The sequence below is a fragment of the Xyrauchen texanus genome, chromosome 39 (assembly GCF_025860055.1).
Source record: "Xyrauchen texanus isolate HMW12.3.18 chromosome 39, RBS_HiC_50CHRs, whole genome shotgun sequence".
Classification (NCBI taxonomy): domain Eukaryota; kingdom Metazoa; phylum Chordata; class Actinopteri; order Cypriniformes; family Catostomidae; genus Xyrauchen; species Xyrauchen texanus.
In genome coordinates, this window is record NC_068314.1 from 15,210,593 (window position 1) to 15,225,664 (window position 15,072).

At 36.2% G+C, this 15,072-nt stretch overlaps 1 protein-coding gene across 1 annotated transcript in view; it reads right to left on the reverse strand.

Annotated features, from left to right (window-relative positions):
- The window catches only part of poc1a (POC1 centriolar protein A), a 105,585-nt gene extending 91,676 nt beyond the window's left edge, over positions 1 to 13,909 (reverse strand). The window contains exons 1-7 of the mRNA XM_052110896.1: positions 13,576 to 13,909; positions 13,376 to 13,460; positions 12,552 to 12,723; positions 8,367 to 8,546; positions 7,836 to 7,943; positions 7,631 to 7,746; positions 3,442 to 3,575 (exon numbers count right to left, since the gene is read on the reverse strand). Of these exons, the coding sequence (XP_051966856.1) occupies positions 3,442 to 3,575; positions 7,631 to 7,746; positions 7,836 to 7,943; positions 8,367 to 8,546; positions 12,552 to 12,723; positions 13,376 to 13,460; positions 13,576 to 13,590 (810 nt within the window). The 5' untranslated portion in view covers positions 13,591 to 13,909. The remainder of the gene's footprint in view (positions 1 to 3,441; positions 3,576 to 7,630; positions 7,747 to 7,835; positions 7,944 to 8,366; positions 8,547 to 12,551; positions 12,724 to 13,375; positions 13,461 to 13,575) is intronic.
- Between the last annotated feature and the right edge of the window lie 1,163 nt (positions 13,910 to 15,072).

Genomic DNA, 15,072 nt, shown 5'->3' on the forward strand with positions numbered 1-15,072 from the left:
AGCCTACAATACTGAACCTTTTCACAATATTCTAATTTTCTGAGATTCTGAATTTGGGGTTTTCATAAGCTGTAAGCCATAATCATCAAAATTATATCAAATAAAGGCTTGAAATATCTTACTTTGCTTGTAATGAGTCTATATAATATATTAGTTTCACCTTTTAAGTTGAATTACTGAAATTAATGAACTTTTGCACGATATTCTAATTTTTCGAGTTTCACCTGTATATATATACAGTGAGGAAAATAAGTATTTGAACACCCTGCTATTTTGCAAGTTCTCCCACTTGGAAATCATGGAGGGGTCTGAAATTGTCATCGTAGGTGCATGTCCACTGTGAGAGACATAATCTAAAAAAAAAAATCCAGAAATCACAATGTATGATTTTTTAACTATTTATTTGTATGATACAGCTGCAAATAAGTATTTGAACACCTGTCTATCAGCTAGAATTCTGACCCTCAAAGACCTGTTAGTCTGCCTTTAAAATGTCCACCTCCACTCCATTTATTATCCTAAATTAGATGCACCTGTTTGAGGTCGTTAGCTGCATAAAGACACCTGTCCACCCCATACAATCAGTAAGAATCCAACTACTAACATGGCCAAGACCAAAGAGCTGTCCAAAGACACTAGAGACAAAATTGTACACCTCCACAAGGCTGGAAAGGGCTACGGGAAATTGCCAAGCAGCTTGGTGAAAAAAGGTCCACTGTTGGAGCAATCATTAGAAAATGGAAGAAGCTAAACATGACTGTCAATCTCCCTCGGACTGGGGCTCCATGCAAGATCTCACCTCGTGGGGTCTCAATGATCCTAAGAAAGGTGAGAAATCAGCCCAGAACTACACGGGAGGAGCTGGTCAATGACCTGAAAAGAGCTGGGACCACCGTTTCCAAGGTTACTGTTGGTAATACACTAAGACGTCATGGTTGGAAATCATGCATGGCACGGAAGGTTCCCCTGCTTAAACCAGCACATGTCAAGGCCCGTCTTAAGTTTGCCAATGACCATTTGGATGATCCAGAGGAGTCCTGGGAGAAAGTCATGTGGTCAGATGAGACCAAAATAGAACTTTTTGGTCATAATTCCACTAACCGTGTTTGGAGGAAGAAGAATGATGAGTACCATCCCAAGAACACCATCCCTACTGTGAAGCATGGGGGTGGTAGCATCATGCTTTGGGGTGTTTTTCTGCACATGGGACAGGGCTGACTGCACTGTATTAAGGAGAGGATGACCGGGGCCATGTATTGCGAGATTTTGGGGAACAACCTCCTTCCCTCAGTTAGAGCATTGAAGATGGGTCGAGGCTGGGTCTTCCAACATGACAATGACCCGAAGCACACAGCCAGGATAACCAAGGAGTGGCTCTGTAAGAAGCATATCAAGGTTCTGGCGTGGCCTAGCCAGTCTCCAGACCTAAACCCAATAGAGAATCTTTGGAGGGAGCTCAAACTCCGTGTTTCTCAGCGACAGCCCAGAAACCTTATTGATCTAGAGAAGATCTGTGTGGAGGAGTGGGCCAAAATCCCTCCTGCAGTGTGTGCAAACCTGGTGAAAAACTACAGGAAACGTTTGACCTCTGTAATTGCAAACAAAGGCTACTGTATCAAATATTAACATTGATTTTCTCAGGTGTTCAAATACTTATTTGCAGCTGTATCATACAAATATATAGTTAAAAAATCATACATTGTGATTTCTGGATTTTTTTTTAGATTATGTCTCTCACAGTGGACATGCACCTACGATGACAGTTTCAGACCCCTCCATGATTTCGAAGTGGGAGAACTTGCAAAATAGCAGGGTGTTCAAATACTTATTTTCCTCACTGTATATATATTATATATATAGGGTTATTCCTGCATAGAGAATTATGAGGCAGGCACCTCTGTCAAATTTTGGGACACCTCCGACTGTCGACAAAACTCAGGCAGGCAGTAATGTGCACAGACAGATCCCAAGCGGTGCTCAAGCACCCGCCCTCTTTCACAAGATAAGTGCCCTTTTTGCAAGAAATTTCAAAATTTTCTAATGTATATTTTAGTTTATGTCAATTTGGCTCTTGGCATAAATTCTCAATTAAACGTGTGCCTGACATCTGCATTTAAGTTGTAATTCTGCAAGACCACACGAGCCCCTGCCCCTCCCCCTCTTTGACTTTCTTTGTCACAGCCAGAGCTGGACTGGTAATCTGGGAAAAGAGGAATGCAAACAAAATGGGAATGCAAATTTGTGCACTCAACTATACAGTATATAAATATTTAACTCCCGATTAATGAGTTATCAGCTGTCTTTTCTTTGGCTTTCTATCTTGTTTTTGAACAACAATCTAAAATCAAGCAATTCGGTGATGTGGCAACTAAAACAGCCATTTGGCTCCTAAATGTTTCAGTTTAGAAGCCAATGGCTCCTTAATAATTTTCTTTAGTCTGGAATCCTGTTGGTGGCTTTATGAGATATAGGACTATCTTCACACCTTCATCACCTCTCTTGTGGCTCGTGGCAGAACAGACACAGGTAGAACTGTGTCTGCAACTTTTTGACAGATAAAAATTTGGTTACACTGTAACCATTCTGTTTGTATGTGTGTGCAAGTGTACAGGCACGATAGGGAGAGAGAGAGAGAGAGATCTGTGATCAGAACAGGTACTTTTCAATGCAGAAATAATGCAAAAGCAACTAATGATGGATAATAATAACTACAACGGAAGTAGTACCATTTGGTCCGTTTTAAAATACTGTGTAACCAAACCAAGAAGAAAGTGCAACAGTGTTTTAGCCCCTGTTTTGGAACAAACGGAGCAAGCTACAGGTCTGAAAACCAGGTCTAAATCACTCTATTACAATTGTTTATGCTCACGTCAAACCCGTGTTGTTATTTTGGCAAGCTCCACGTGACAGGGAATCGGAGCGTGTGAGTTGGTATATTTTTCACCACTCCACCATTTTGTATCGGCAAGTGTATCATACCTCCGACTGAAGAGTCGAGATGTCAGCAAAACTGTTTGCATGTGTGACACCCCTGGCCAAAATAGAGATGTTTGGAGTCTGATAGTGTGGCACTGGCTTCAGTCATCAAGAAAATATCGACTGTCAACTTAAAAAGATTTTCAACTAAAAATGCATCACGAGACATGTTCTGTTATATTTTTGCACGGTGTCTTGCTTTTTTAGTTCTGCCTAAACTGCCCGTTTTCACCGTCATGTTCAATTGAAAAGTAAAATAACCTCATTTGATATTGAATACAACTAATAACATTAGTGTAAGTGAACAGAACTGTTCCTAAGTCACCATATATTTGGATAAGTCCTGTAAAATGCTGTAAAATAAGTGGAGCTTAATGAAGGGTCAATTGGTTTTGGAGCAGCAAGCTTGATGATTTTGATATTGCCTGATGCACAACGGATACGTGTCTGCATGCAGCGTGTTACCTGATGACCGTGCAGTGTGTACAGCAGTCGTCCTTCCAGTAAGTCAAGGATCTTGAGGGTGGAGTCGTTGGAGGCAGTGATTAGGTAGTTTCCAGATGAATGGAAGGAGAGTTCATTCACAACTGCGCTATGAACTGAAACAGCCCACACAGAAACTTTACACACTATAGATACAGTCACACAGCTTACCCCACCCTATCTATGCAACACCAATACTTTCACATTGACCCTGAGAACACACACACCCAATCACAGGCTTTTTACTTTTAGTTAATCAGTATAATATTTAACATACAATGGCCCCAAGACTTTGGACATTTAAGTCACAATTCAAAATGTGTTAATGTCCTTGTATTAGATATCAAAAGAGTGATGTTTATTTTAAATAAATACTTTTAATGCTAAACAATGAGGAGTTCTTGTGTGAACGTGAGCCACTGAGAACAAGCTTTTCTCACAAAGCTCAATGTGCAACAGACATCAAGATATTTACAGAAAAATGACTTAAATGTCAGGCTGTTTCTCACTTAAACCTACATAAGCCTTCAGAAGACAGAAGACATTAGCTTCAGGAGTCGCATGATCTACTTTTATGACACTTTTGGGTCCTTTTTTAACTTTGAAGTGAGCCACAATCCACTGTCATTGTCCAGTAGCAAAAGCAAGTCTCTAAGGCATTATGGTAATAAACAATATTCTGAAACAAGTCTAGTGCCATACAGATACAGTCTCTCTCTTTTTTTCTGTTCTTGTACATGTGTATTACAAAACAGCCCTTAGCAGAGGCTATAAAATGGGTGAGCCTAAATCTCTATCAGTCAAGTAGACGAAATCTCTTAGGACACATTGCACTTCAAATGGCGTCACCCACATGAATGAACATTCAACAGCAAGCATAAAACGCCCCCCAGCAGAAGACTGTAGGAATTACAAGATTTAATTAGATAAGAGTTGACAAAGGAAAGACTGTGTTTTAGAAGCTTTGACTGGTGGTCACCATTTCTTTTATGTTTTTCACTATTTTTAATAACTTTTTTTTGTCTTCACTTGTTCATTTTAAATGGTCCTGCCGTGTTACACATAAACTGTAAACAGTACAAATGTTCTATATAGTGTCTCGATTAATATGAGATTACAGAAGCAGTATACATAATTATAAAAGAATGAGCAAAATGCTGTTTAAAATACTTTTAGATATATAGTAGAATAGCATGTCACACCACAGGACATGTCAACTTTCCAAAACTATTTGTTGTCAAATATCCATACCTATAAATCATATGTACTGTATATGCATTCAGATTATTTTCCAGTCTAATATTATGGTGCACAAGGTTCAAAACTAACAACTATGTTTTACTAACATACTGTATATATTAACTAGCACATACTTTATTAAAACACATATTAATGTGTATTTATTTATATATACAGTTTTTTTTTTTGCCACCAACAAATCTATAAAAACAAATATTTCACTCTGAAAGCAAAGTTGAAAGTATTTAATAAAACCTAAAAATTAACATTGCACAAGTCAAAAGTTAAAACATTGGCATTCAATTTTGTTGCACATTAGATCGGTAGAAAGTCAAACTATTACTCTACCCATATAAAAAAATTATGAGCACTGGTTGCTAAGGCTAAAAAAACTATTGCTTATACTTAGGTTTGGACATTTGAATGAACCTCTAACCCCTAGTATAAAACGTTGGCATGTAACTTGTGTTTTTTGTGCTTCAGACATGAAAGATACCCCAAATTGTGCACCATGTTGATGAGATATGTACTATTATGTTTCAAAGCAAATAGACATACAATTTTCACCTAGTATGTTAATATTTACTTCTGTTCTCCAATACTGACTCAATTTACTTCCTTAACAAATGTCTCTATATGGTCTTATTGTGCATGTCATACAAAACAGGTTTGCATCTGGCCTCATCATTGACCAGGTCCTGGGCTGAACGTCAGCCAATAACAACACGCCATGGCCTTGTGTTTGACCTCATCACCCAAACGTAAAATCTATCCTTAAAGCCCTATCACAAATTAGTATTATAATAATCTACTGAGTAATCTGCCAAGCAGAAACATTTTTGCTGAAATAAGTCACTTTGTTTATTACGTGAAATCTGATTAGCTATTCTAAACGTTATAGGTCATAGATACTATACGGAAGTCTAATTATTATTAACAAAAACTAAAACTAAATGAAAACATCTTCATTAACTCAAATAAAATTACAAACTAACAACTGGAAAAACTAAAACTAAACTAATACATTTACATAACTCCAAAACTAAAATAAAAATGACCTTGAATTAATTTTATTTTGAGGTTTTGACACACAGTATATTATAACATTTGAAACCTTTCCATCCCACCTTTGCTAAACCTAAAATTGGTGGCCATGAAAGTGACATCAACATCAGTAAGTATCAGCAATGGATTTGATTAATTATGTGATTGTAAGTGGTATTGGTTCCGTTGTCCCACTCTAAAACATTCCATCATGTTTGATAAAGAAAATTCACTATTTGATGATCGCTTCTGAATGAAATGCACCTAGTTGTTTGAGACACGTCAAATGGCATGCATGCTCGATTCTAGGACCACAGACTGTGAAGCATTCAATTCCTCCCTCTCTATCAGACTGAATATGTCATAAAAGAATTTGAACTTTAAAAAGGCCTTTCATTGATAAGTATTTCCCTTCATTCCAACAGTTGCAACAACAATTGAATCTACCTGGGTCTCACTTCTTTAAGCAGTAACAGGTATGCAGCTGTCAAAAAGATTTTCCCATATTTTCATGATGAACCACCAAGTTCACCAATGGACCAATGGGTTATTTATATGTAACCCTGCCACTAAAGGAGATATTTATTTTTTATAACAAGCCTTCTCAATTGGAATGTAATTCCACACTAGAACACTAGAAGGTGGCAGCGAGAGATGCAGTGGGATGGGGTGCATGTACAAATACATAAATAAATGTTACCCTTCCACATTAAAGCTCTCCAAGATATTTTCATCTTGATAGATGTGGATAAATGCCTACTTTGCTGATACACATGTTTTGAAAGTCTCTAAGCACTTGTAAATACTGGCTTTTAATTTTTCAGTCAAGGTCAGATATCTCAGGAAGACCCAGTGGACACAGTATCGCTAATAAGGGATTGAATCATCTAGCATATGTTAAATAGCCGGGCCATCCCTACAATTCTGTGACAAGTCCCCATTACAAGTTGTGGTATTATTTACATTGTTTAATTTTTCCTGATTACAATTTTAATAGGCTTGATGAAAAGAATTAAGACAATTTATAATGTTACACACTGCTGTGGGCTTAAACATTTATTTTTAAACACATGTCATTTCCTCATGTCCCCCAGAGCATCACGTCAAAAATCTTTGACAAAAATGAACGCTAAATCATTGGATTTCTATTTTTTTCCTCCCCCAATTAATTAAGAGTTTAGTATTACATTTTCTCACTAACATGTATTCATTTAAGGTCAGTTTGTCATTTGAACACTGATAAGAGTTTTTTGTGTGTTCCTTGATTTATGGTCCACCCTGTTATGTCATATGTCGTGAAATGACATCACACAATGGAGGTGGACATCATTCATTCAGCAAAACTATTTTGTGTTATTTGAAGTTTGTAACTCTTTTGATTTATTTGATTTTCTTTATTTTGTGGTGTTAGTCATATGTAGCCAAGTAAAACATGTCCACCTCGTAATGGGAAAGATATATGGGAAATTAATGTAATTTTTTAATTTCAATATATTTATGTTAACAGAAATAAAATCATCAATATACCGGTATGTTTACGAATATGTTTGCTAGATATCATTCATAGACCATGTAGTCATTCATAGACCATGTAGTGGCTAATATATCAACTGAAATTGAAAATTACCGTGTAATTCTTCACGCAGTTATTTTCCACCCTGACCCTGCCCATTTAACTCAACATCTACAATCTGTTTTGTTTTGTCAATTAGCTTGACCAGTATGAATAATAAAATCATTAGCATGTCCCTATAGTGATGAAACATAAAGATACTTGTAAACGTATGTTTTATTTTTCAAAAGTTTCAAAGCCGAAATTTCACTGAATTGTAGGAATGACACTGCCATATTCTGAAGCTTTTAGATTTACAGTGAAAGTGATTCTCACCTTGATAGTGTTGCAGGAGTTTGTGGGTGCGAATGTCCCAGACTTTCACTGTGTTGTCTGTACTAGCAGCTGCGATACAGGTGCCGCTTGGGTGAAAGTCAGCATAATTCACATATCTGAAAATAACAGCAAAATGTTTCCCTGTTATGATTATCCAGATTTAGTACACCAATATATCTTGTGTGTAGCTATGTCGGTCAGTTACCCTCCGTGCTCATAGAATGAATGAATGCACTCTCTGCTGTTCTTGTCCCACAGCTTCACTGTTTTATCATCGCTGGCAGAAACGATCAACTGCCCATCAGGTGAAAACCTACAGGATGGTAAAACTACACATGAAATAAAACTTCCCCATCATTGACTACTTGTCCTAAAAACATCTTTTTTGCAACAGTTCAATCAGACAATGTGCCATGGTATGCTATGCTTGTGAGTAAATGATGAAAAAAACTGATATAGTTTTAGTGTATTCATTAAGATAAGAAAAAAAAAGTTTGTTCTGTTATCTAATAAGAATGCTGTTCAAGACAGGAAGTGCTCAAAGAGCAAACATCTTCCCAATGCTATACTTCAGAGCAGATTATGACTAAAAACTGTACATTCAAATATTTATATTCAATATAAAAATATGACTTTTAGAATGTCCATGACTTTTTCCGGCCTAGAAATCACAAATTGAACATTCCCTGATAATTTCAGGTTTTCCATGACCCAAATGTATCTGAAAATAACATACTTTGCACAGCGGACCCAGTTGATGTGCTGATTGAGGGAGAAGAGGAACTTTTGCCGATGAACGGTCCAGAATTTGATGGTTTTGTCATCAGAAGAGGTGACAAGGGTCTGGCCATCAGGAGAAAATGTTACACTGCGGACTGTTCCAGTATGGGCTCGGAATACTGTAGATTCCCCTTTCCTGAAATAAGAAATTCATAACTTGTATACACATCTTTTTAACAAAAAAAATCTTAAAAATTCATTTTCCATCTGCTGATTCTGTTGGTGTCATACCTTTAGCCTTTCATTAATGTAACATAATATATAAGCAAACATGGATCATCTGTTAAATGATTGAATGTAAATGAAAATCAGGTAATAAAAGTCTCTTTTATGAGTGATGTGATGTGATTGCCCGCAATGACAACAAGCTCAGTCTGACGATGCTGTGACACACCACCTTAGACCATGACGGAGACAAAACTGTGACTCGTCAGTGAAGAGCACTTTTACCAGTCCTGTCTGTTCTGACCACAGGTGGGTTTGTGCCAATAGGCGACATTGTTGTCAGTGATGTCTGGTAAGTACCTGCCTTACAGACCCACAAGCCCTCGGTCCAGCCTCTCTCAGCCTATTGCAGATGGTCAGAGCACTGAATGATACCCCAAATCGTGCGGCGTGTTCTCCCTGTAGCGCTCTCTTAGGTGTCTCACAGTATGGACATTGCAATTTATTTCCCTAGCCACATCTGCAGTCCTCATGCCTCCATGCAGCATGCCTAAGAAACGTTCACGCAGATGAGCAGGGACACTGGGTATCTTTCTTTTGGTGTTTTTCAAGTCAGTAGAAAGGTCTCTTTAGTGTCCTAAGCTTTATAACTGTGACCTTAATTGTCTACCGTCTGTAAGCTGTTAGTGTCTTAACGAATGTTCCACACGTGCATGATCATTAATTGTTTATGGTTCATTGAACAAGCATGGAAAACATTGTTTAAACCCTTTACAATAAAGATCTGTAAAGTTATTTGAATATTTACAAAATTATCTTTAATATTCAGTGTCCTGAAATAAAGTTTATTTTTTTGCTGAGTTAAGTATTCAAAAAATTATTACTGGTTTGGGCATTCAGATATGTAATATAAATTTATTTTGGCTTTAATATAATGACAATATAAAAGCATTTACTGTATTTAATTTTTCAAACATGTTGCATTAATAATACACTGCCTGCCCAAACATACATTTGCCATTTGGATTTAAATAAGCAGATTCTTAAGAGCCTATGATTGGATCATTATTGCAGTGATTAATATGTTTCAGATTGCAACAATTCTTTTAAACCTAACTGATGCAGGTGTAGCTTCTCATTTCTTTACAACCATGTCAGAAGATGTATCCCGTGGTCATGAAAGAAATGTTACTGTGTTTCAGAAGGGGCAAACTATTACCCTGTATCAAGCAAAGAAGAGATTGCTGAAATCAATGGAACTGGGTTAAGAACTGTCATACACATCATTCAAACCTGGAAGTATAGTGGAGAACTCTCAGCTTCACAGAAGAAATGTGGTTGGAAAACAATCTTGAATGATCGTGATCAGAGATCACTAAAACGCTTAGTGAAGTCACATTGTAAAAAAATTGACAGTAAAATTCACACCTCTATTTAATAGTGAAAGTAAGAGCATTTCAACATGCACAATGCAACAAGAACTTACAGGATTGAGACTAAACAGCTATGTGGCCACAAGAAATCCACTTGTTAGTGAGGCTATTTGAAAAAAACAACATAAATTTGCTAAGGAGTATAAAGATTGGGCTTTGTAGCAATGGAAAAAGGAAATTTGGTCTGATAAGTCCAGATTTACCCTATTCCAAAGTGATGGGCCTGGCAGGGACAAAAAAGAAATGTTCAAAAGTTTTGCAGCCTCCTTTCCAAATGGTAACCGGTTAGAACAAAATAAAAGAACAGTTAATAACTTTCTTTTTAAAATGATAGTACTCTGCGCTAAGGGCTGGGTGAAATACAAATTGCAGTGTTGCCAGAACTGAAGAGCGTCAAATAAACCAGTCTGGAAAAACAAGCCCCCAAAAAGCCACTTAAAAAAGCAATTAAATTATTTCCGGTGTGGTGTATTTATCAGCAAAGAAATCATAACAAGAAGTTAATTAACAGTTAAGTATATTTTTTTATTTCAGAGCTGCTTCTGAGTCAAAATCTGGCAGCATCAAATCTGTATTACTGCATCATATCTGAAAATGATTCAGTGAGGACTTGAGAAACAACTGAGAAATATGCTTTTATCTCTAATAATGTTTTCCTTGTATCTGGATTAACCGTTCATGTATATGTGGTATTTATACAAAGTTGTTAAAAAGGTCTTCATTCACAGAACGCAACATCCACAATTGCCAATTAAGCAAAGAAATTTGTGATGCAGCAGTTTCCTTCAGGATCAAAGCGCATGTATAATTTTTTTGGGCAACATGAAGTCGTGTAGTTCCAAAAATTTACTGTGATAAACCCTTTGGCCTTTTGTTTCATGAAAAAAATTTAATGGAAAGAAATTTGATGGTTATAATCGGTTATTAGCATTTAAAAATACAATTTTCACTCCAAAACAATTGAAAATCATGTTGTTCCGGTTTTCGGTTACGTTCGGCTAAACATTTTGCTCCTTTTTTGTTTTCGTTTTCGTTCCTTGAACCATTTTTAGTCCCTGTCACCGGTTCAACTCTCCCGTCATCAATACAAGATCTCAGCCAAAAATGTATGCAAATCCAGATGGAAATAAATCATGTGACGTTGCATAAGGTTGTTGAAACAATGCATAACGAATGTGCACGTAATCAAAGCTAAAGGCGGTCTAACAAAATATTAGATTATGCAACTGTTTTAGCCAGACAGTGTATCATGCTACTATTTCTTTCACACAGTATTGGTTCTTTAAACTGAAAATACAAAACTTGACGATGCATATTCCAAGGCCTCAAAAGTTTGAAAACTCTCTAGAATAATACACTGGTCTACCCAGGTATAGACTAGCAGTGTCTCCAACGACGCATGGCCAGACACCCTCACGCTTTAAGACAGCATGATTATCAACTTTCTTATGTAAGTATTTATGTACACACTACACCCACATCAAGCATCTCTCTGAATGAGAGAAAAGACTTATGGGAACATTAGTCACTGGCAGAACAGAGGGTTTGCTTTCTGAAATTGGCTCATAAACAATATTAGCACTGATAAACAGTATCACCAAAATCTCAGAATGGTAAAAAATGTATATCTAGATTATCTATACAAATTAAACAGAGATTTGTGGAAATGGAAAGTGACAAAACACAAATCTATGTGACATAACATGACATATACACATAACAAAAAAAATCTTACTTGTTAAAACCTACAGAGGATGAAAATCTATCTCTCCCATTTCAACTCTACATTTTAACTGATTGAAACCCTTGTTAAGTCTCTGTAACATTCGGCAATATGGAACTACTTGGCTATAGAACAGGTTTATCAATGAATTAGTTTTTGCTGCCACCCACTGTCAACATTTAACAATTTCAGAAACGTTTCCCTTATGAAACAATTTTCACATATTAAGAAATGAATAGTACACTCAAATGAGATAAAGATTCCAGTCATATCCGTAGCTTAAAGAAAATGCTTTATTTATTTGTATTTTACATGAAACTGGTTGCCTCATGAGCACCGACATCTTGAGATCACATAAGCAGCCAAATACTGCTCACTTTATCTCCGTAACCCCCTTATTAGCAGATACTTTTGCTTGTGGAATATATTTACAATGACTTACAGTGAAGAGCGCATTTCTACAATGGCTTCACTAACTGAAAACTTTTGTTTTGCATGATGCTGCATCTATGCCGCTAACTTACTGAGTGCACCTTTAAATAAAATCCAGACAGATTTGACATAACTAATGGTCTTTCTGCCAGTTGTCAACCCCTAAAAAATATAATCATGCACCAGATTTGATAAATGTGAATATGTACTTTGCATAAATTTGCCTAATTAAAAAAAATAACATTTTATTTGTGTTCGCATAACCACTAGAATAAAATATATCACTTGAGCAAATTCAGTAATGCAAATGACATTAAAGATCATTAAAAGCAAGTCTAACATAGTGCAAGTTTCACAACTTTTCAGAGATAGGGACTTTATTACTTACACACTGGGTACCCAGAGCCGGACCGTCTTATCTCTGGATGCTGAGGCCACAAGATGACCAGAAGGAGAAAATTGAACCGACATCACAGCATCCTTGTGTCCCACAAACCTGTATGCCCTCATCTGTGGCTTCATATTCCAGATCATAACACACGAGTCCATGGAGCCAGTGGCTGAAATTAACACGCAAATAAAACTTTACAATGCTGTTTTGTTGTACTTTAAAGAGAGCATGTCAAGGGGGTCTAAGAACTTTTAATGTTAGCCAACCAGTCTTGAAGGTAGTATACAGAAGTCATGTTGAGAACATTCTGGAATCTATTTTACAATCTAGTGTGGAAACTTGGGAGGGCTGAAAATGTCCAGGACTAAGAAAATGTCTGGAAAAATTATCATTAAATCTATACAATAATCCAACTAGAAGTATGGGAATAATGCAGTGCCCAAAAATATGTTAAACAAATAAACATTATTAGATATTTTAGCTTTTTCAAATTAAATCACTCTTGGGCTTGATTACAGCTTTGCACACTCTCTGCATGCAATCAACTTTATGAGGTTTGTCATGGAATGTTTTTTAAATAGTATTGATGAATTTCCAATGTTTGCTGGCCAACTATTGACTATCAATATTTTCCTTAACTATCATTTAAGGTACATTTGTTTACTAAACTAACTATAATCCAAGACAACATAAAATGATCTAATATCTCATATGAATAGCTGAAAATGTATAGACGACTACAGGGGTTTAATACATACAAAACAATATGTATCACCAGGAAGATGGACTGAAAGACACATCATGCATGCAAAGTAAAATACCTATTTGTTTCACATTACAGTTGAAGTCAACACTGGTGATGGCATCTCTATGACCCTTAAAATGCCTCTCAAGTGTTGGATCAACCTGAAAAAAAGATTAATAGAACATATAATCTTCAAGATATCCAAAGAACACAATTTAGTTAGATAAGACTCCAATTTAACATTATTGTGTTATCATATTTCAATACACTACTCACCAAGACAGAGCTCATTTTCAGCGTTGATCCTTTTAAACTAATGAATACAAATAATATAGGAACGTTACTATAAATTAAAGCTCATTCCATGGAGACTTCACAGTTGTTTATGAAAACAAGCTAATACTGTTAAGACAGTATTTCCAGTAAGGTTGCATACACTTTCATAGGATTTGAATAAAATTTTCCAAACAAAAATGAAACTACCAGTTAATGTATGATGCTAATAAAGAAAAAATACAAAACATATTTATTTGCCAGTTTAACCCCGTGTTTGATTAAGCTATATGGTTGCTAAGGGCTGTCCGTTTGTTGCTAAAAGCTTTCATTTTACCCGCCGTGTTTGGCGCGTGCGCGTTAGTCGCTGAGTCCCCACCTACTGACGTCAAGGGTTTTATTAAAGGGGACGTGCTTTGAGTGGCCGCCTTCTCGCCTGAGCCAACGGAGATTTAAAATTGCAAGTCATGATGATCATTCAGTTAAATTCAAAACACTTTGTGAACATGTGAGTTGTTCTGATGAACACAGAGAGGCAATAAAGAGCTGATGGTCTCTGTCTGCCTGTCTAAGTCGTTCTAAATGGTAGTAATTTAATGAATTTGTTTATACTTTTTGTTGTTATTATTATTATTATTATTATTATTATTATTAAATTAATATTTTTAAGGACTGTCTGAATTGCATGACATACACTATAGTGGTTAATGTTGTGGACTGCTGTAACCAATGACCTCAATTGGCACATAAGGTGCTTATTGTGAATCTGCTTAACTGTTTTACTGATATCTGGCCTCTTTACCTTTTCCTGCTAAGACATTATAAATAACAGATAGCAGTCTGTACTGCCATATATTGATGTGTATAAGGTGTACAATATATTGTCCGTACTTTTGTCTTGATCTTGTTAGCCTATGCTTTTCTGTTTGTTGTGTAAGACCATTAAATAGGTCAAAAATCATACTATAGCAAAAAGGACATGTCTTTCAAAAAAAGATTCAACATTCTATCTGTAAAATTAGCCTAAACATACGTGCATGTCAACCTATGGCCTTCCAACATGGATGCTAGTTTAGACATCCTAATTATTTTGAGCATATTTCAAAAAGTGCATGTAGACATAACTTATAATTAGGTGTGATTTTAATAATAACCACAGGATGTCAGAAGTAACAATCTATTACAAACCTCCTAAGGCACAGGTTAGACTGGTTTAATTGTCATGTAAGCATGATACATGACAAAGCATGTGATACATTTCCAGAAGAATGGAGTGTCATGTACATTTTGAGTGAAAGTCTGTTTGTTTTTATTGCATAATTTACAAAAATGTAGAAACAAACACAATGATAATCAAGTATGAACAGTATGTACTGTACACTACTAATGATGATGATGTCAGATTAACTACATCAACTCCTTCAAAGAATCACAGCTAGCATTATCACCTTTACATGCGAGTCTTTACCTATGAACCCTTTCACATTACTTTGTGAAAAT